This window comes from Cheilinus undulatus, linkage group 20, assembly GCF_018320785.1.
Source record: "Cheilinus undulatus linkage group 20, ASM1832078v1, whole genome shotgun sequence".
Taxonomy (NCBI): Eukaryota; Metazoa; Chordata; class Actinopteri; order Labriformes; family Labridae; genus Cheilinus; species Cheilinus undulatus.
Window position 1 is genome coordinate 38,765,142 of NC_054884.1, and position 23,761 is coordinate 38,788,902.

Consider the following 23,761-nt stretch of genomic DNA (forward strand, 5'->3'; position numbering starts at 1 on the left):
TTCCAGAATGATGTCCGGCACTCTGAATTTTGAAGATTGGAAAAAATCTTTGTCACTTGAAGGCAAATGTTGAGGAAAGACAAAGTTCCTGCTGTCAGTTAATGGCTATATTTGTCATATTTTTAATGAAAGAAGACAGAATAATCTCAAAGCTTAAAGTTCCTGTGCTTTTAGGTGTTTGAATCTAGGACAGGGGTTTTCAAAGTATGGAAGCGTAAGCCTCCCCTAAGAAGAAATAATTCATTTGGTGGACCCCCACCCACAAAAAGGATTTAAATTTAAAAAAAAAATTAAACAACATTTCAAACATCTAGTCTAATCTTTAAACCTTTTTAACATTAATATATCTGGATATTTTGGTTTGCAAATGTCCTTAAACATCTGCCTTTCCCTCTTATGCAGTTATAATGCCATTAAATACCCCTTTTTCATATTTTTTTGGCCATTTTAAAACTTCTTTTTGCCTCTTTTTCCTCATTTTTTCCACTTTTATCCCATTTTTGCCCTTTTTCACCTTGTTGCCCATTTAAGCTACCTTTCATTCCCCTTTTTCCAGTTTTTTTGCTCATTTCGTCTGTCTTTTTGTCACCTTTTCCCAATTTTTCACCACTTTTCTCCCATCCCCCCTTTTTCTTTTTTTTTTTTTTCAATTTTTGCCACTTTTCGTCCATTTAAACTATCTTTTGCCATTACATATCACTTGTTTCCTCTTTTTTTTGACCATTTTTTGCCACTCTTGACTGTTTTTTGCCCATTTAAGTCACTTTCCACTCACTTATTTTTGTCAGTTTTTTGTCACCCATTTCTGCTACTTTCTGACCGTTTTTCCACTTTTTCTCCCCATTTTCACCCTTTTCACCCATTTTTTGCTGCTTTTTGACCATTTTGCCACCTTCAACCTATTTTTATTGCTACTTCAAGCTGTTTTTGCCACTTTTCCCCTCTTAGATTGTGGTATTTTTTAAAAATTTGGCTCTTTGGTTGAGTAACACTGCTCTATAGCATAGTTCCTATACTAACTATAAGTCTATCCATTTTGCTCAATGCACAGCAGAGGTTAGCAAAGCAAATCACCCTTTTTCTGGTTTATGGTTCCGCGCCTCTCCTGAAGCTCTGTGGCGTCCCCCAGGGGAGGCCCGCCTCACACTTTGAAAACCACTCGTCTAGGGTATAAATTACACAGTTTATTAAGTGCACCTCACACTGCAGCATCTATTCCTGCTTTTGAATTTTCAATACTGTGAGGTCGCATGCACTGTGTGATGATGGTGCCATGACAGTAGGTCTTAGCATTTTATGCTAGAATATTGTGGATTGGTATACATGATGAAGCCAGTTTTTCAGAGGAAGAAATAGGTGCTAAAGTGCATCTAAAACCCTAGTTTTTATGGCAAGTAGCCCAGAAAATTAACAAAGTGAAAGCTTTAACCTGCAGTGCCTTTATTTTGCTGGCTTTTTGAAAACATGATTGGATGTTACAATCTATGAGCAATATTTCTGCATTAACAGACCTCTTGAGAAAACTTGACCAGCCATGGTGAGTTGGCATTTTTCAATCGATCTGCTCAAGATTGATCGCTTTTCAATACGTAACCTTTAGTTTTACTGTGAACTGTTGGTAACCTTTTCAGTTCAGTGCTTTGAAAGCATGCAGCCATTCCCTGAATCACAGTTTAGTTAAAATCCCCAAAAGGGAAGTCTGACTCTCCAGCTGGTACCCCCCACTCACAACAAGACTCTTATCATTTCCACTCTGAGGTCAAGATGAAATCTACTCAGCATGGGGGTTTTCTTCCAGATGTTTTTGGAAAACCACTGTGATTTGTTCTGTTTGAGTTTCCTATTATTTTTTAGATTGAAAGTTATAATATAGGATCAAGGCTGTCCACTTCACACTCATCACACACCCTTCTTGGAGCCAGTGTGTCTGACTTAAAGGGGACATATTATGCAAAATCACTTCATCAGGTTTTTCTAACACAAATATGTGCCCCTGGCCTGCCCCCCCCAAAATGGACAAGGTGTTAAAGCATTCTCCATAGCCTTTGTGTCTAGATTTGACCTGGAAGTTAAACAGCTGAAATGCTAAGCACACCAGTTAGGCTGTCTCCCTGCAGGTATCAGCAGAAGCTAGAGCAGGGGTCACCAAGTACGTTTGCACAAGGGCCAGAATTAGTCTTGACAGAAACTCTGGGTGCCAGACTTTCAAGTACACAGAAATTAAATAAATATTTTGGTCTGGCTAACAAATTATTTTATCAGTATTTTTTTGCCTTTTTGCCAATTTTAGCCATTCTTTAACCCATTTAAACCACATTTTTTCTGCATGTTTTATACATTCTGTGCCACTCTTATCCATTTTTGTCACTTTTCTTCTATTTTTGCCACTTTTTCATTACATTTTTTTAACAATAGTTGCAACTTTCAACCAATTTTTGCCACTTTTCACCCATTTTTTGCTACTCTTTAGCCCCCTCTTGCAACTTTCCTGCCAATTAATTCCCTTGTGTGCCACTGTTGAACCCCTTTTCACTAATTTGCCAGGGTATTTTTGTTGTAGTTTTGCCACTTTTAACCAATTTTTGATAGTTTTTGCTCCTTTTTGCTTCCTTAACCAAATTTTTGCCATTCTTTAACCCATTTCTACCACATTACCCACATATTTTATCCTCTTTGAGCCACTCTTTTATCCATTTTTGCCACTTTTCTTATATTTTTGCCACTTTATAATCCATTTTCTTTGTTTGTTTTTTTTTTACTTTTTTGTAATATGTAACCAATTTATGACACTTTTTGCCCATTTTTCCCTCTTAAACCAATTTTTTGCCACATTTGAACCTCTCTTCACCACTTCACCCAGTCATTTTTGCAGCACTTCTGCCAAGCTTAACCTTAATTTTAAATATCTGCTAATTATGACAGTAAATAGTAGTAAAAACAGATCCCATGTTAAGTCATTTCTCAAACTATTTCAATATTTATTGTTTTTGGGATGGATTTAACAGCTGCAGACATTTAAAGCCAAAGGATAATCTTAAAACCACAGCATCTTTTCTGAATTAATTGATCCTTCAGGGGCCTGTCAGGAAGCTTTGGGGGGCCTGATGTGGCCCCCGGGCCGCCAGTTGATGATCAGTGAGCTAGAGTCATAGCTTGCGTTGCATGCACACTGAAAGCGAAGTGTGGGTCATGTACGAGAAGGACTGAACTGTAAAGCTGGCCATGTGTACAACCACATAGCTGCTTACTAACTTGTAAGCAAGGTCAACCAGAACTTGGTCCAGTAGCGCCTAGCTAAAGGGGATGTGTAGCCACCTACCAAAGCAGAATTGGACATACATATGCCAGCTGATTGATTTTCGTTGGTGGTGCAGTTAATTTCCTGTAAATGTGCTCACTGATCAAGCTCTCTAAATACATCACAATGAATTTAACTGAAATAGAGTGTATTCTGTTTTCCCATCCCTGTTCATTTTTTACAATCGCCTCTTTTTTATGATTGGAGAAGTTTGCCAAGATTGAAATGTTTGCATTTGTTGCTTTAAATGACATTAGAGTGGTGAAACAGTGACGCTGCATTTATGCTTCGGCACGAGGTTTACAAATCCTGCTCTTTTACAGAGCAGATAAAAATACATTTGTGTTTCACCATGAAGTAATTTCCTGTCTTAGCTCACAGTGAGGAGTTCAGTATCACCACCCGTTTGTTATCCATGGAGACAGAAGTGGCTACGGGGTGTTAATAACCAGAGCTTGTGGGTTGTTCTGGCAAGTAGGTTCAGAACTCTTTGGTTCCTTGAATAAATAAACCAACAGGTGAAGGAGCGTTTAACGCGAGGCTCTGAAGCCGATCCAGCTGTGTTTGTTGACCTGCTTTCAGTGTGTTAAGGTTCAGTTTGCAGCGGAGCAGCCGTTATGCAAACCATCTTTCTGCAGAGCAAATGCTGTGCAGAGCAGCAGGTAGTAGCGCGCTCCACTTCGTTTTATATCAGAATGCGAAATGTGGACACAATAGACTGGCTTTTAATTAAAGTCCAAATATAAAGCACACAGTAAAGTTAGTTTTAAGAGTTTTTCTTAAACAGAGGCCATGATCAGCCTTAACGTGGACCTTTAAATGACTTATTTGTCTTTTCATTTGTTATTTCAATGCTCCAACAGGCTGAGAGAGCTCATTAAAGTAGCACCATCAATTTAGCTGAGGACAGTAACATTATAAATTTAAAGTGTCTGCTCCATAAAACATTAGTGGAGTTGCAGCTTCAGTAGAAGATGACAAATTCCACCTATTACAGTGTGAGTGCGAGATGAACCTGCTTAGAGCTATGTAAGGCGGAAGCTAACCTACAGGACTTGGAGGATTTTTACAAAAAGACAGCTTTAGTCAGAGTTAGCACTTAACAGGATGTATAGATTAATATTAATAATTAGCATAAAACATGATTAAAACTCCCTTAAAACCTCTTAATGAAACAGAGAGAAGAGAGATGGTCAGGCAAACTATGAAGCAACAGTTGAACTAAACAGTCAGTGATTGTAGGTAGTAGGCCTGGGTGACATGGCCTAAAAATCATATCACAATATTTTTCTTGCCTTTTACGATAATGGTATTATATCACGGTATTACAAAATTTAAAGGAGATAATATTTTTCAATCCAAAGTCTCCCCTTAAAACAGCAGCCATCAAGTACATTTGCACAAGGCCAGATTTAGTCTCAACAGAAACTCTGGGGGCCGGATTTTCAAATCCACAAAAATTAAATGAACATTTTGGTCTGATTTAAATATTATTGCAGTAGTATTTGTATTTTCCTTAAAACTACAGGACACTTTTAGTCATTAACAGTGAGATCTATCCCTATTACCTATAACGCAGCAGGCCACAAAGAGACAGGCCTGACAACAGGATTGGCCGGACCCCTGAAAATCCAAGAGAATGGGCCCTCCTTAATTGTCATTTAGCACAATATTAACTCATTTGGACACTTTTAACCCCTTTTTGATACTTTTGCCTATTTAACCAAATTTTTGCATGATTTTAACCCGTTTTAAACCACTTTTCCTGCATGTTTTATCCCCTTTGTGCCACTCTTTTATCCATTTTTGCCATTTGTTAACCCCTTTTGTTACATTTTTTCAACATTTTTTGCATCTTTAAAACCATTTTTCCCACTTTTAACCCATTGTTGATACTTTTTGTCCCATTTTGCCCCATTAGCCCAGTTTTTGAAAGATTTGAACCCCCTTCAAATCACTACTTTTTAAACCCCTTTTCTTTACTTTCTTGCACTATTTTTTATCATTTGCAACCAATTTTTGATACCTTTTGCCCCTTTTTTGCTCCTTTACCATTTTTGACACATTTTAACTTCTATTCACAACTTTTTTTGCAACACTTCTGCCAACCTTAACCATTTTTGAAATATTGACTAATTTTGACAGTAAATTTCTTTAAAAACAGATCAGATGGTTAATCATTTTAAAACTATTTCAGTGTTAATTGTTTGTGGGATGGATTTAACAGCTGCAGACATTTACAGCAAAATGATACTCTTAAAATCTTCTTTTCCTCCTTTTCTGAATTTAATGATCTTTCGGGGGCCAGACAGGAAGCTTTGGGGGGCCTGATGTGGCCCACGGGCCGCCAGTTGATGATCAGTGGCTTAAAACAAGCCTTTGATGGCATACATGATATATGTCTAAGCATAGGAGCACAGAAAAAAAAATGCTTTTTTTTTTTTTGTTAAGTCTTTCTAGGTTTGCTTCTGTCTATCTGCACTCCAGGTCTTACATTTCATCTCTGTCCTGATGAGGTATGCTTAGCTGCTAATGACTGCTAACGTTTCCTGGGGAAGGTGTCACAATAAAAGCCCTTCATAAAAATAACAGCTGTGGACTTTTATTGTGAAGGGCTTGACGGAGGTGGTGTGCTTAGCATTGCGTTAGCTTAGCTTTGGCTGCTGTAGTGGAGAGTTTTTGCAGCTAGTTTACAGCAGCTTTTCTGACCTCATTTAACATCGCAGCCTGGATCTTTGACTCACTGTCACCTTAGAAAAGAAAGTCAAAAGTTAAATTAGACCTTTAAACGGTTGTTCAAGCCATTGTAAGAAGAAGACCTGCAGTGCTGGGCTCTTGACAAACTGGTGAGCGGTGACGGTATTAAAACCGGTTTACCGCCCAACTCTAGTAGATAATGCACTAGATTGCTTGGTCTTGTAAATGTTACAATGTACACATGCACATAGATGCTGTCTTTGAGGTGAATGAGGCTGTTCAAAGAAGTGCCAGTGACTTTTGAGCGACCACTTTGCTTAAAATGATCATCCATATTGTTTATCTTGTCTCTATTTCCTTCTCATATTTGATAGATCATCTTAAGAAGCGTGGAGTCAGCTCAGATCATACTGAAAACCTAAAAACACTTGATGGGCCCAGCTTATATTTGACTGAACTGACTCTGATGTTTCTGTCTCCACAGGGAAGTCCCAGCAGAGTCCTTCAATGTCTCAGAACCAGCACAGCTACTCGTGGTACCAAAACGCTTCAGAGAGTGATAGGAAGCCGCTGGCACAGACCATTACCCTGAAGACAGGTTCAGAGGCAGAGTCCACCTATGACTCGTGGGATGCCATCGTAGGTCTCCGTCCACCATCGCCCAGTCAGGAACCTCGTAACCCCGCCCCCACACTCTCTTGGGCTTCAACAGGCATCACCTCGGGCAGCTTTGACGTACGGCAGACCCGACAGGAAAAGCCCCCGTCTCCCCCACGGCTCCAGAGCCTGAGTGAGAGCGAGGACCTAGGAGGCGACTCGGACTTCCTAGTTGAGACGTCAGATTACTCCCAGACCTCCTCGTCCTCATCAATTACTAGAAACTCAAACTGTCGGACATACAGGAGACCGAACAAACAGGGCTCTGGGAAAGCTTCGGACTCCAGTGTCTTTGCTAGCACAGTTTTCCCTGAGCTTCCTAAAACCACGTCTGACGGCAGTAATAAGACGACGGTCATTGGAGGTGGGCCGGGCAGAGGACGGACGAGGGACTTCACAGTGCTGCACCCCTCTTCGGTTTCAAAGTGCAATGTCACTATCCAGAACCGAGGAGTGGAGGAGTTTAGCACAGAAACAACGGCATCTAGTGGTAGCAGTGGAGCGGGGTCTGGAAGTACGACGGAGCTGGGAGAGGCAGGATGGCAACGGAAAAAGATGGAACAACAAAACACCAGGTAGAAAAACACTCTGGGAGGTTTTGTACTGTTTTTATCTTTGTTTTGTTTGATTGAACTCTTCTGGAGTTTAAGTCCCCCTTCAGGCCAGGTAATATTGCACAGGTGTAGTTACAAAAAACACAGTCTCTAAGAGTTAGCACAGCGGGTTTTATCAGTTATACAGCATGTCCAAGTTGACCTCTTGTGTGCATGCATGAGCAACCATACCATGCCAATGCAGTGCAATTTAGGCAGTTTACATTTTCCTGATTAGAGTAATGAAAAACAAGAAATGCACCCATTATGAAAGGCTTAAGACTGGCTTTTTAAAATGACTTCTTTTGGTGTAACACCCCCATAATTCCAGTATGTTCTCTCATCTTTAACCGATTAGAGTTTGCTCAACAGGTCACATCTTCACAATAATGAATCTCAGTCAGGTCTGTTAGACTTAAATTGGTATGAGAGGACAGGTAAACATCTGCTGGGGATTTCTGTTTAGTATATTGCTGACAGTGACTGTCAGAAAGGGCAATATTGGCTATATTGATGTTAAACCTGTGCAGCTTACCCATCCTTAGTTTCCAGCAAACTATGGCAATATGGGGCAATAGTGTCGAACCACTAACTAATTTAGTTCTCTTAAAGCAGTGTTGCTTGACGTGTGGCTCTTGAGGCACATGTGATTCTTTGATGTCTTAATTTGAAATATTATTCCCCTAGGGACCCTTAAAAAGGGGAAATTTGACCTCAGAAATTATCTGTTGCAAGTCACTTTAATCAGTTTGTTTCCCACACTTATACAGTAGGCTTTAACCCCTTAAAGCCTGAAAACACAAATAATAGCCAGAAAATTCATTTTTTGGCACTTAAATGTTCATTTAACTTCCTACTGAAATTTGAAAAAATCAAAGTTTCAATAAATGTAACAAATATATTTTTAGTATCTCATTTCATTCATTAGGTGTTTTTTTATAACTGATGATCCACTTGAGGGAATTTTTATCAATTATCAGATTGTATTCAGAAGTTTTTTTGACTAAATTATTGAGCGTATTGATAGAGGTATCATAAAAGTAAGTATCAAATATGCAACAACAGGCGTTAAGGGGTTAATGTATTTAACCTTTATTTTTGTCTGTATATTTCTGTTGCCCTTATTTGCCATTTTTAATCTTTTTTTCTTTTTTGCCAACTTTTAATCAATTTAAACTGCTTTTAGCCGATTTTAACATTTCTTTTTGTCACTTTTTGCCCAATTCAGTCACTTATCACTCCATATTTTGCCATTTTTTTGCTGTATTTGACCATTTTTATCACTGGTAACTTATTTTTTTTTGTCAATTATCACCCATTTTTGCAACTTTCTGCCCTTTATAGCCACGTCTTCTCCTGATTTTTTGCCACTTTTCACCCAGTTATTGAGTAGTAGGTTGAGTATCACTGTCTTAAAGGAAAGAAGGAAAGAAATAATAAGGACTAAAATCACTGCAGATACTTGTACGCCCAAATGTATACTGTATAAGCACTGAAAATATTCTGGTGAAACTGTCCCAAATCTATCATGAGGTATTCTAAACTTTCATTTGCTGTTAATTAAATTGACATACTCTTTTCTTTATGGTCTGGTGAAGTACTCATCAAAATATTGCAGGATAATGTTGATGTTATAGCTTTGAAGTGATGTTACACACTCATGGAAAACCTCCCCAGAAGGCAAGAGCAGCTCCACGCTGCTGTGTACTACAGAGAGGCTGAGGGTCTGGGATGCTCCCGGCATGTTTTTTGACACTTTTGTGTTTATTTTTTAAAAAGACAGGAAGTTAATGTGTAACTGGATGCACTAACTAATGAGGAGAAAAGCCAGAGTTAGACTTCCACAGAACGCCATTAGAGAAGGAAACCCAGAGAGAAGCAAATGGCAGATTAATGTGGTTAGAAGTTCCACTTTCTCTGTAGATTACAACAGACAGTAGGGCCACACAGACTTCTCCAAATCCTGACATCAAATATCAGATTGACTAAAAAAAATATGACTAACCTTTGTCAACAATAACTCTGACAGAAAACGACAGCTGATAATGATTCTAATTAGGGCTGGGCAATTAATCAGAAATTAGATGAAATCACAATATGGCCTGCTGCAATTTACAAACCACTAAGGTGCAATATTTTGATCTGAAATTTGTGTCAAAATACCAGTTTAAAACTTTTTTTTTGGCAGCAGAGATGTTATGCATGACATATCATGCAATCATTCAGGTGCCATTTTTTATAATTGTCCACAAAAAAAATTTCATCGTTTTTGTACTTTTTTTCTTATTAAATATGAGAATGATAAAAAAAACCTCAATGCAATAACTCATATACAATTTGCAATATGAATCAAAATCATCAGAATTAAACACTTTCAAAGAATTGTTCAGCCCTTGTTTTGGGATAAAACAAAGTTAAGGAATAATCGCATATCAAAACGCTATTGAGATGCATGCCCCTAGGCTTTGATTGTGAATAATTTCTTCACTACCTAAAGCAGTGGTTCTCAACCTTGGGGTGGGGACCCCCTGGTCGTGAGACACTGAGAGGGGGTCACAAGATGCCTTAACAAAACTAAGAATATTTTTAAATTACTCTGTTGCCACTTTTCACCAATTTGACCAAATTTGAATCCTTTTTTATGACTTTGTAACACCAGTTTAATCAATTTAAGTATATTTTTGCCACTTAAAACCCATTTTTGTTCATTATACCCTTTCCATCACTTTTTTCTGCCTGTTTTTACCACTTCTAAATCAATTCTTGCCATTTTCTGCCTTATGTTGCCTCCATCATCCACTTTTTTTTTTACCCATTTTTGCCAGTTTATATCAATTTTTCATCCCAGTCCACCTAATTTCCACCCAGTTTTTGCACTTATAAGCCATTTCAGCCACTTTATAAGCCCCTTCTACCACTTTTTGGACCCATTTTTGCTACTTTTATTCAATTTCTGCCACTTTTAATGCAGTAATGTTCTATAAAATCAAATTTCATCACCTTTTCCACCAGTTGGGTTCCATTATTAACCAATTTTAGCCATTTTTAACCCATTTTAATGATGTTTTTAACATTTAGGTCAAATATAAATTATGGTTTTCACAGCTTAACTTCACAATGGACCATGGTTTTGCTGACCTCCATGGGCCCTCAGTTTGGCTGGGTCTCAGAAACCTCCCCCTTTATCCCCCTTATGGACGGCCTTGTCTTCACATGACTATTCTTGATTGTGCATGGCTGTGTTCAACCACCATCATGTACAGTGGGGTCCCCCGTCTCTAGCACCATTATTTTGGGGGTCAGGGGCCAAAAAAGTTGAGAACCATTGACCTAAAGGACAGCTCTATTGAGCCAGACACATCCAAAATACATTCATCTGTCCATGCTTTTGCAGACTGGAGCATGTCAAGCCGACCCTACGACAGGCATGGCAGAATGTCAACTCATACTGTGCGTCTGAATCGCTTATGACACATGACCATCACACACCATTTATGTGCTCACACTATACTGTGTGATGGTCGTGCCCGACCTGAGTGCCCATGCTGTGTGAGTGAAGTCGGGACGGATTGTGACAGAAATCTGCAGATACTCCTTTTTAAAAACGTTTCACACACCGAGGTTGAAGTGTTTCCAGTCATACCCTCTCTGTCTCTCTCTCCCCTCTTTCTCTCTATCCCACACACACGAACAGCATCACCATCCATTTCAGCTGCAGGTCTGCGGTTAATACCTCCTGCTCGTTTATTTCCTGTATTGTAGCGGGGGTGGGGAGGGATCAGAAAGTCATTCCAACTGTTGTCATGGTAATTCAGATTGTTCTCTGACAGTTTACAAAGGAGAAAAATCCCCCAAAGATTTTTTATCTACTTGCATTTTTGCTCTGACTGTGGGAGTGTCTGTAGTCGTACAACCAAAATATCAAACATGCCAGAAATCTATCCGACCAGTCAGGAGCAGCGGGTCAAGCTGTGATTGGTTGATCATTGTCAGCCGTTGTATTCCCCGGTACAAAGCATGACAAATGACGCCCAATCAGACTAAAAGTCGGCATGACTTCCAAGTGAGTTGTGTGACTCAAAATTTGTGGCTGAATCTGATTAAATTCGCACAGTGTATGCCTGGCTTTAGTGGAAGGATTCACCCCTACTGTAGGTAATCAAGTATGTAAACATCTGTATGTGCAGCTGCACAGGGTTCTTAAGTGCCCAAAACATGGTTTTGCTTAATAACTCAGTTTTTCTGCAGCTGTGGGATGTTTCCAGTCCACCCTGTCCAAGAAAATTTATCATCAGTATCAGAAGATATGAAATCTAGTGTTGTGCATCCCTATTTGAATTGTTGAACATGTCACTGACCCCACAGTTAGAGGCAAACTTTGATATCTACAAATCCCAACACTGACTGCAGGATAAAAAGAGAGTCCATAACTTCCACACTAAGCCTAGATGCTTCTCTCTGTGTGCTGGTTCTCCCTTAGGTTCAGGCAGACCCAGACCAAGTCAAAGAAGGACAGCAAACTGGAGCTGTTTGGTTTTGACGACGCAGACACCCACCAAGAGGAGAACAATGCAGACAATGCAGACGGCGGATCCAACTACAAGATAAAATACTTTGGCTTTGACGACATGAGCGACAGCGATGATGACGACGGTAAGAGCTCTAAAGAGAGGAGGAGGGCGAAGAAGGCCGCCATGGCCAAGGCCACCCCGGTGATCACCATAGAAGAAGAAATGCTGGATGATGACGAGCCGCCAGATCCTTTTGAAAGACTGGAGATCCAGGAAAGACCAACATTCAAGGAGAACAAGAAGAACTCAGAGCGGCAGGAAAGCAGGATACGAGCAGGTAAAAAAATAATAATACTTCTGAGTTACAGCGCATATTAAAGCTATTATTTATGTGTGAAAAGGTTTCTAACATAACGAGGCAACATTTCAGAATCTAGAGCCAAGTAGAGGTCATTTGCTTGTGTAATGTTGATGTGTAAACACGGAGCAGAACGCCCACACCATTAGCACTAGGAGCTGTACTTTGTTTTTTCCTCATACCAGCATACAGCATGAACCCGTCCTCCCACACAGCATGATTCCCAACAACACTAACAAACCATGCATCCTTTAGCGTCTTATCTAAGCTAATCCTCAGCAGCCAATCAGTGTGAAATGTCAGTGTGGTGTTTATGTTGTCTGAACAAGGCCATAAAGAACCAACGACACTCTCAAACAGCAGAATATTACAGAGACAGAGTAGTCAAAGAAGACAAAACACAGTTCTTGCTAATCATTTCACTTTACAGAGAGATTCAGGATCTATTTAAAAGTTTATCCTTTTTTTTTAATTGAGTACAACTTTCTTGATATGATGCAAGAAATCTTTAAACAGAAGTAAGAGCGAGGTGTTAATAAATGTGCTATCAGTGTGTGAAAGAAACGTAACTTGTCTTTAGAAAGATTTTCATCCATCCTGCTCGAAGATTGGTTGACTGTGACAGTATTTTCTGTCTGCAGATGTCCTGGACTTCTCAGAGGAAGGCCTCAGGGTTGTAGCCGGGGCTCCAAGGAGGCCACCTCAGGGCAAACCAGCAGAGAAGAACCCGGACTCCTTCAGGAGAATCTTCAGTGCACAGAAGAAGGTCAGACCCCAGCAAGTTTTATTCACAGTATTCAAAATACAGCAAAGTTTATTATATTTATTTTCACAATACTTTATCTACACCACACCCCCTTACATTCTTGTTGTTGCAATACGACCTCTGCAACTGTTGATGGATCTGTTCGGTAAGCAGGCTGGCCTCTTTGAGCCTTAAAGCGTAGATTTTTTGGATAAAGTAAGCTTTAAGAGGAACACCCACTAAAAATCACACCCACCTTACACCCAGTGGGAAAGTAGACCATTGACCTAATGCTACCATGTGGCCCTCTGCTCTACAAATAAACTTTAAATCTTAATCTTTTATATTTGAGTTTTACATTTACCCAACCAAAGCACAAGTTCCAGTAGGAGAAAGTGTGACTACAGGTCAGGACAAGCGCTGCCCAACTGTGGGGTCCAATGTCCAGTCTGCCTGTAGTTCATTGCATGTAACTTTTATCATTATGTTCACCTTATTTAAACAGCGTCAGACTGTTTCAGGGGGGATTTAATGTCAAGAATGTGATTTTTGCCCTGTAACAGATGATTCACTTGTGTGGCAAACAGATAGCTGGTTGGAGTGATGGCTGGGATCATTGTAGTGACTAGTGATGCACAGCGTTGCCTGCCTGATATCATTATTGCCAGATATTATTTAGAAAGTTTGTGTTATTGGCAGATATGAAAATTTCTGCTGATATTTACGACCAACATTTGGGCTGTAAAAATCTGCCCATATCAGCTGAAAATATTGGCCATACGAACAAAGAAGTTTGACCCACATCAGCTGGAGTCTTTGTCAGCATGTACCTGTGCAGACAGGACTGCCCTCCTAAACCCAGGATGACTCGGCATTAAATCTGCAGCAGGATAGTCGTCCCTCATTTACTGATGTCTGAATGAGAGGAGAGAATGAGTCGTCTCTGAACATCTCTGAATGGCTTCTCTCTTTTATTTATCATTGTACTAATGGCCTGTCATTCCTCTACACTCAGACTAGGCTGATACGTCTTCAGAGCTCACTGCCTCTGTATAGATGCCACAGATCAATAGAATTATTCCAGACCAGCAGTTATGAAAGTCTTTAGAAACTCATCATGGGTATGAATTGAAAATGTTTCAGAAAGTCACTTGGTTGAGATTATTCTTTGTTTTCAGCCAACTTTAAACCCTCATATTTTAACATCTGATGTATCACTTGGTTTAGGATTTGGCCTGAAAGCAAACTTTGTCTTCTACTCCCTGGTTGAGTTTACAGAAGCAATATAAAGGTGGTGTTAACTCCACATATGCATGATGATCCATGAAGCCTGTTGTGCCAAATGTAATGTTTTTGATCATTATTGATGATTCTGTTGAATCCATGATGTTGTATATGACGACAAACAGAGGTTATAAAAAGTTAAATAGCTTTTGAACCATCAGCCGTAGCCACTTACTTTTTTTGTGCCATTCTGATGATGCTATCCACGCCTTCATTGCCCTTACAGAGGCTTTTCTAGCAAGCCTGGAACTTGGGTGACTTTCAGGGTCTTTAAAGAATAAATCCACACTAGTAACTCCGATGTTGAATGTCTCTTTGTCCACTTTTAATCAGTTTTTCGATCTTTTCTGTTGCTAGTGGAAAGTTCTATCCACCATTCTGCGATGACCAATGGCAGGCTGTCCTGTCATTGCGCCCTGCTTTATCATATTGTGCATGTCATTAGACTTAAGCAGGTTACACACATAAAGATAATTGGGCTGTTTTTGTCCCGATTTTCCCCATTCCCGACCAAAGATGGCAAACACCCGATTATCTTATGTCTTATAAGATTATGCTATCAGATTATCCTGTGGTCTGAGGTGTGTTAAGAGTGAATTTGTCCTGATAATCAGCTCCAAAAACGGTCGGGGCAGTATTAAACCTGTTCAACATTTACGACCAAAAATCTTCGTGTGTGTGGCAAGCCGATGACTCCCGAGTTTTGACTCTGTGAATTGTGACGTGGAACGGAATGTAGCCAATCAAGAAGCGAGCTGGCTATGGAACAAGGAAGCGGCTTAAATAAAAACAAGCATGGCTGACCTGCTGAAGCATCATAAAGTTTGTTTAGCTAAGTTACATTTAGGCTTTAGTGCTACTAGGCTAATAACACCAGCAGTTAGCTTCATTTGACAACAACTCACCTCTAGCTCACCCAGTAGACTATAAAGTCCTTGTTTGCGCTGTCTCCAGGATTTTCTCCACAGTCTTTTCCTGTTTTTTCAGTTCTGGATTTTTCCATTAAAAATAGTCCCAAGAACACCATCATTCCCTCTTCTTGTGGTCCTCTTCCATGTTGCTCGTTGTGTTTTCCGGTTGTTGCTATGTTTCTTCTTCGTTTTTGTTAGATCAAGTGTGATCACACGAGATTTCTTGCTTGGAGGACAAGATTATAGATTGGTGGTGGGACAGAATCATGATGTGTGTGGTGTGCTGTGTTGAGATTATTGGAACACACCACACACAGTACGATCAAAACTGTTCAATGCCTGATTTTTTATCTTCATGTCTGGGGTCTCTAACAGATAAAACATCTCTTAAGATTTAGGAAATCCTTATGTGTGTACCCCGCTTTAGATCATGCAGGAGACGGCCTGAATAGCTTGTAATAGTGAGGCTGCGATGTGGCCCTCTGTGTCACTGCAGACAGGACCTGCTTTTAATGATGGCACAAAAAGTGCAAATACCAAGAAGTGCAAAGCCCTTTTTTGTGAATATGAATAATTTGAAGACTTTTTGACACATAATGATTCTTTTTTCACTTTTTGGTTCCCAAGAGATGGGAGAAAAAGTTTGTACAAGAAAGTCTTGGTCATTACTGTTTACCTCATGGCACACGTAAAAATCTCTAGTTGACTTTTACAAATGTCAGTTACACTACTGCAGCACACACATTCTAAAAGCCCAGGTTGCCTTAAAAAAGGATGTTTAGGGCTTGATTGTGCACCACAAGGCTTATGTTTACAAGCTTTTTAAGACAAAACTTTCAGGTAAGAAATGGCCAGATAACAGCTTATGTTTCAGAGGGTTTATTCCACATTGATCTCATGATTAATATCACAGTAGCCTCTTCGAGTATCCCCATGTCTATAGTTCAGTTACTGTGGCTGTACAGCCTGAGCTCTGTCTTGTGCCCTCTAGTGGTATGCACATGCTGCACAGTCGAGTATATCTACAGTGGTGCTCTTCACACAGCCAGATGTGAACCCAAGGTTAAACAGCAAGTATATCTCTGGCCTCAGCTGCTGCAGAGAAAAGTCTGTTGAAAAGTTTCCTTTCTGCCCAGAGCACCAAATATAAAGTTAATTTCCTCTGCATCTGTCAGCTGCAGACCAGCTGTAAGAGTCTGAGCAGACACATCGCCCATAGGAGCTCAATAATGTACTTAATGTACTCTGTCTCATTCTCCCGTTTCATGCCCCGTCTCTCATAATAACTCTCCTCACTATCAGCTGAATAATGTGCTCTCCTCTCTGTCTCCATCACTTCCTCTTGAACGCTTTGTCTTTACATTTTACCTCCTAGAATAATGTTCTCTACTTCATCTCCCCCCATGTTCTCAAACACTTTTTCTCTCTAACGCTGGACTCTTTGGCTCACTCACTCTCTTTTCAGTGAACATAATGTAGAGGCAGAGCAGAGTTGGGCTCATTATAAAAACAATAGCCTCTGGAAGGGAACAGGCTATGGAGGAGTTGTCAAAACTCTCCCTCAATTACAGTAAACTTTGTGTTGGCGGGGCTGCAGAGCTGTTTGGTTATTCAGCTGAGGACGCTGGGCTTTATTAGATGTTACCATAATGATACGGCCCAGACGGACTCATCCATATTTAGAAGATGCTGTCTGGTTTATACGGGGGACGTTTTTATGGGATGCACAGTTATTGCTTCCATAACAGCGAGCCTCTATAACTTCACTGTGGCTCCTCTTATTTTCTAAAGAACCCCTGATAGAGTTTTTATCACCCCACAAATAAAGGGAGAAAAACTTTATGTTCTTTATTAATCTGCCATTTGTATTTGTGGCTGAATGAATGAATGAATGAATGTTTTTTTTATACTTTCAGTTTACGCAGCTTGATTAATCTAATTAAAATGTTTAAATGTTTCTGTATTGTGTTTTGGATTTATCTCTAATTATGATTTTGTACTACTGATGAATGTATTTGTTTTGTAAGGACCCCCTTGAAAATGAGATGATGCATCTCAAGGGGCTATCCTTGAAATAAATAAATAAACAAATAAACAATTGCAGTTGCAATCATGATGCCAGGCTGTGCAATTACATAAATGCACAAAAAGCTGCAGTTATTTTGTATTAAGTTGTACTTGAAAGGTTAAAAAAAATGCCAGCAGAAAGACTTTAAAGTTTAGAATCATGCCACTGCATTTACACTTTCTATAAATACTATGATCTTTTTTTTTCTTTTTTTATAGAAAGAGCTTGTATTTATGTGTTTTTTTGTGTTTTTAAATGCAACTTAATATTTGTTTATTTTGAGTTGAGAAATACACAGGCCAAAACTATCATTTTTCTCTGCATTTTTCTTGATAACCAAGCAAATAGACTCATGGCTCTTATGGAATATATCACAGTCGCAGTATAGTTGCAATTGCACATTATTACCAAACTGTGGAGTAGGGCTGAACGGTTTTGGAAAATAATTTAATTGCAATTTTTTTACTCAGTATTGCGATTGAATATTTGATTATTTTCTTAATTCAACAAAAAACAAGCAATAATTCATTCTATACTATAACTAACACAATATTACATCAAACTAGGGCTGGACAAATTTGAAAAAATATCTAATTGTGATGATTTCGACTCATATTGCAAATTGGATATAAACTGTTGTATTATGGGGGGGGGGGGGGGGTCCATTTTAATATAATTCTCATATTTAACAAGAAAAACATAAAGAAAATAGTGTTTTTATACACTATTCTAAAAATATGCAGCTTAAATGATTGCATGATCTAGGGCTGAACGATTTGCAAAAATAATCTAATTGCGTTTTTTTTTCCAAATATTGTGATTGCGATTTAATATGCGATTATTCTTGGGTTCATCTTATGTATTTTTCAACAAATTCAAGCAATAAATAATTCCATAAATAGGACCATTTTTATTGACAACAAAGAATGTATTTCCAAAGAAATTATCCATAGTAGCAACAATATGAATATGAGGGTGCAACAGAATTTAAGCTATAAAGGAGGTGGCTGGGGTGGGGGAGGTGAGGCTGGCTACCAGCTGATTGCAGCTGGGGTATGACTTTCGTGAAGTAATGCTAGGCTTCATCAGTTTTAGATAGAATGAGCTAACTATTTTTGCTTGTATTGCAAATGTGATGTCATTTGCTTTGTTTAAGGGCATTATCATTTTAATGTCACTCATTTTGATTAAGAAAAACATACATAAAACACAAAAAGGAGGGTTTTTGGAAAACCATTATAAAGAAAATTGACACTTGAATGTTTGCATAATGTGCATATAATCTCTGCTGCTGCAAAAAAATGATTTATTAAACTGGTATTTTGGCATTAAAAGTTAAAGAAATATTGCAACTCCTGCAATTCAAAAATTGCAGCAGGCCGTATTGCGATTTAATCTTATTTGCGATTAATTGCCCAGCCCTAGCATGATCTGTTATGCATAAAGTCTCTGCTCCAAAAAAAAAATTTAAACTGGTATTTTGTCACAAGTTTCAGGTTAAAGAAATATTGCACCTTCTGTGATTTGAAAATTGCAGCACGCCATATTGGGATTTAATCTCATTTATGAGTTGTGCAGCACTGCATGTTTTTTAACACATTTTTTGCACAGTCTTTTCCTTAAAACCAACAAAAATGAAGCCAAACTTTTCAAATGTCAAAACACAAATATACTGGGCCAAATGATCCAAAAATAAATAATTGAAGTTTGTCAGTCTGACCCAACTTATTCTGCCAATTTAAAATATTTGACTTTTTCCCACTTTGTGTCACTCTTGAAACACCAGAAAGGCGAGAAATCTTTACTGGATCTTTGCATCATTGGTTTAAACTTCACATAGACTTTGACAACAGTTATACAAATAGTGTAGGGGGTAACACGTTACAGAGTTAACATGTTAGTATATTCATTTATTTTTTGAATTAATAAATAATATAATACTTTAGTTTTACAAACCAAGTGATCTGGCAGAAGTTACTTTCATGAAAATTATCTGTCACTGAAAAAAGGGCTCCGTTTTCCTAAGAATGAATAGCAGTAGATTAGAAAACACTAAGAGCAGCATTGTTAATGGTGCTTCAAATATTATTAAGAACTCAATTTCTAATATCTTTTTATTTCTCAAAGACAGGCGAGTGTAAAAGACGAGCGCTGCAGCTTTGAGCTGAAACTACGGAGGAGTAAAGGGGTCATATAAAGGGACTGGAGTTTTGTTCCTAGTGAGCTCTTTGTGACAGTTGGAGCTGTATTCTCCTGTCCTGTGAACAGATTGTTCACTCATTTAGTAAGAGAGGGACACTGTGCAGTTTCCATGCAACTTTCTAATAGGGCCAAATGATTTATGAAAATTATATAAATACGCTTATTTCTTCCAGTATTGCAACTGAGATTTAATGCAATTATTTTTAAGCTCCTCATCTTATTTTTTCACAAACACAATGTTAAATAGATTAAATTAGGTCTGAACAATTGGAAAAAGTTGCAGTTGGATAAATGCAATTATGTAAATAAATCCAGCAAAAAAATGTATCAGGTTGGTTTATTAACACACATTTTAGGTTAAAAAAATATTGCCTCTTTTATTATTTGAAAATTACATGAGGATAAATTGTGGTTTAATCTAGTTGTCATGTTAAGATGCCAGTTCACTCTAAACAGCTGATTTGTTATGTTCATGAGTTATGTGCCCACACTGCTTGGTCTGATGGATGGCTACAGCCTGAGGGCTTATAGATTGAGAGAGGTCAGGACGATCTATGTCAAAGGTAGGGTCGAGGATCGAAATGGTTCTGTATTTTCTAACACCCGAAAATCAATAATGTTTTAGCTTATTGATACTGCTGTCGAGTCTCACAGGCTCTGTGACGTAACGTCATTTTAAGATGCAACTGGTGTAAAAAAATACATCAGTTCTTTCAAGGGAGACATAAACTAAAAACACATCGGTTTTGTCCACTGGGAGTAATAGACACTCATTTCACTCTCTTCAGCTGATTCAAGACAGTTTTCCTCCTCAGCTGCTCAGATAAATGCTGAAAAGTGCTCCCAAACTTTGAGACAGTCCTGTTTGTTAACAATATTAATCCAGAGTCGAAATCTGCGGTGGAATCGGCAGTTAATTAGCGAACTTAACGACCTGGAAGACAGAGAATATGATGCGTTCAGGTAACCTCAGTAAATTAGATGACAATACTCGATATGTTATGATATGTTTAAATGTCACATAAAATTGGGAAAATTTAGTTTTTGATGAGAAACTTCAATAAATATAGTTGTGAATATGAAGAATGTGTTGTATTTGAGGGATAAAAAATAGATGTGAGTCTTTAACTCAAGCACTTCTCAGAATAGACCACTTTGAGTGTAAATATTTGTCCTCATTTAGTCTTTCTACCAAACTATAGCGATTGTGGTCTCGATAAGGACTCAGATCAATAAGGAGTATCGATGAGGCTATCAATAAAAATGAACGATCCCCATGCCTAGTCAAATGCCAAAGGAATTTCATCTGAAAGAGTCTCACAGACGGAGGTTGCAGTCAGATCTATTGTCTCCTTTTCACAGTGACTAAACAATGCTTTCGCTGCCTCCCGCTCGCACATGTGAACAGGATTGCCAGCAAACACACCAAGCAGCTAAACAAAACACATATATTATGTGTCGGTGCCTACCTGGAGCTTTAGAACAGCAGAGTTAAAGGGTTTGAATTTTTTGGTAACAAGTGCTTGAATGAGTTAACCCTTAAAAACAAACCCTTTCCAACACTGATTTATAACCGGCTTATCAACATTTTCTCTTAGCCCAGGACTTTTTAGCAGTTGATGACTGCATCAATAAAAGAAACAAGTTGATTATGAAAGTAGACTCCACTTCTTTGTAAACTTGCTCTGTTGACTCCAGTAAAAGTCAGTTTTCTGTAAATGACCCGCCATGCAGGACCTTTTCTGTGTCCACAGCAGGACCGTGGCCACCCTCGCCCACCTTCCTCCTCCACTCTCATCTCTCCCATGCTGCTCGGCAGCAGGTGGGCGGGGCGGATAGGGTAGGTGTCCGTCTGTGTCATTCAGATTATTGTAGGAGTCTTTAATTCGGTGTGTTGATGTTCCAGGACAGCCAAGCTTATTCCCAAACTCCTCTTTTGTCTCTGCTTATTAACCCCGTGGAGCAAAATCCCCCCCTCACCTCCCTCAGCGCTCCTCTCCTCAGCCAATTCTCTCTCCTCTCCCTTTCTTTCCTTCTGTCCTGCCCATCCCTCTTTTGTTTTTCATTATGAACACCCCGGCAACCACCAACCACAGGTTTGGCAAAAATATCTAAAAAAGACAGGAGTGGAGCCAAGGATGAAGGGATGAGGGCTGATGCTGGTGTTACGGGCTGTGTGTTTGTTTTAAATGTGTTTGCGTGTCCTGCTGTTTGATCAGTGCTGGCCGATGCTCAACAGTTTCATGTGCATCCATTTGTCTTGATTTTTCTTCCTCTTTCACCTCTCGTCTTTTTCTCTCTGCACAAGAAATTGCATGTACTTAAACTTTATCAAGGCAAAATGCTTTTTTCCCCCTCCTTATTTAGTTATTTATAAAAGAAACAGAAAAGAAGGTTGAGCTGCTTTTCAACATCTTTTATGTACACTAGTATGAAAATGTATTCTAGAAAACCCACAACTCTTTATATAAGATGATAACAGAAGAAAAGCAACCATTACAGTTGATTTCTTTGTATTGAACCCTTTAAATGGTTGTAGCCAGTTCAAGCAACAGTTTACAACATTTCCACCTCAACATGGACATTTTAATGCTGCTCTTACACAGCATCCCCCAAGACAAACTCAAAAGAAAGGCGAAGGATTTCTGTAAAAAATAAACATGAATTTTAATCATTTTTAAGGATTTAAAAACCCTTAGAAGCAATGCTCTGATAGAACAGTTACCTCATGCTAGAGAATGGCTGCCAGCTTTCAGCACCAAGTAAATTTAGCAACAGGCTGCAGTTTTCTTATAAGAAAGGTGTTAAACTGTACTGACCTAGTTCACACTAACGTTATTATAGTTTTGGATCTCTCCTTAGTTTTTATTTGTATTTATTTTTTACCTTTTGTGTAAGAGTTCAGTTTAGTTATAGTTTTCCTGTTGTTTTTTTTAATTTGGATTTTGAAAAAATACTTAATTTGAGGGTTTTTTAAAATTAGTTTTAGGTTTTTTTTTTAGCAATATGGGAGACATGTCAAGGGCCAGACCCAGAAGGGCTCTTCACTTTTCTTTTTCTGTATTCAATTTTTATGTTTTTTTACAACTTAAGACCTAAAATTAACCATTGTGTGAAGTCTTGTGCGATCCAATCAGGTCACTTTACTCTCTCTGGGTCTGGGTATTTATGTCAGACAATCAGCTGCTGTCAAAAAGATTTTGTCTCTAATTTCATTTCATTTTAGTTAGTTTTGTCAGGACAGATTTTTTTTAAATACAGAAGGTGCAATATTTCTTTTTCCTGAAGTATTTGTCAAAATAATAAAAAAAGAAGAACTCAAGTTTCATTTTTTTTTTTTAGAACAAAACCTCTCCTTTCCTTTTTTCATATATATTTGTCTTTATCAGAATGACAATAATGTCAACATTTTCATTCCCTTCAAAACAAGTTAGTATTGGATTTGCAGTATATGCAGATTATTTTTCGGTTCAGCCCTAGTTTAATCTATCCAATATTGTTTTTGTTAAATTATAGAATTATTTATTACCTCTGCCAAGGAGGTTATGTGATCGGTAGGGTTTGTTAGTTAATTAGTTTGTTTGTCAATTTCTTTGTTTGTTAGCGACACAACTCAAAAAGTTATGGACGGATTTTGATGAAATTTTCAGGAAATTTTAGAAATAGCATAAGGAAGAACTGGTTAGATTTTGGGACTGATCCGGATCACTGTCTGGATCCAGGAATATTTTAAAGGATTCTGTCCTATTGGGAGATAGGGCTAATTGTGGAGGTCTGCGCTGTTACCACTTTACACCAGGAGATGGCAGACATGAGGAACCTCAGTCCCAGCAGCATGTTTTTGGTGTGTTTCTATTCAAAGTTTTGGAGTTTAGAGTTTGAAAGACGCACGCCCGGTCAAGTCGGGGCGTAACAGAGAGAAAGACAGTGAATTGTAGCGAGAATACTCACAATGCTTGGAGGAATAGAGGAATATTCACCCTCTGACATGACCTCCAGTTGTCTGGTGAAACCATGGCTGAGACTGTCAGTGCATCTGTTGGCACCTGCAGGCAGTGATACCGCCATGACAGTCCACCTGTAGCGAAGCCTATACTTTGCCTCACCCCACCGGGGAGGGAGCAATCGGTGAATGCCATGGTGAAGGGCACATGGGGACGGATCTAGGAATTTATCAAAGGATTCTTCACTATTGGGAGATAGGGCTGATGGCGGAGGTCTGCGCTCTCCAAGTGCTTTTCTAGTTGCTTGTGTTTTTGAAACAATACACATAAGATGAAGAATTTATACATTTATATTTATAGCTATATATTACAGTTACAATATTGGGAGAAATTGCGGTTAGAATATTTTCCCAAATTAAAGTAACAGTTTAATAACAGTGTCTACATCCATACAGATATCTTTCATAACAGATTCTGCATCATTGCTTAAATA

The 23,761-nt window shown here is 38.7% G+C and overlaps 1 protein-coding gene across 2 annotated transcripts in view; it reads left to right on the forward strand.

Annotated features, from left to right (window-relative positions):
• Positions 1 to 23,761, forward strand: part of waplb (WAPL cohesin release factor b) — a 55,848-nt gene that overhangs the window by 7,385 nt on the left and 24,702 nt on the right. For both annotated transcript variants that reach the window (XM_041815526.1, XM_041815525.1), the window contains 3 exons: positions 6,480 to 7,227; positions 11,726 to 12,093; positions 12,756 to 12,880. In XM_041815526.1, coding sequence (XP_041671460.1) covers positions 6,480 to 7,227; positions 11,726 to 12,093; positions 12,756 to 12,880 — 1,241 coding nt within the window. The remainder of the gene's footprint in view (positions 1 to 6,479; positions 7,228 to 11,725; positions 12,094 to 12,755; positions 12,881 to 23,761) is intronic.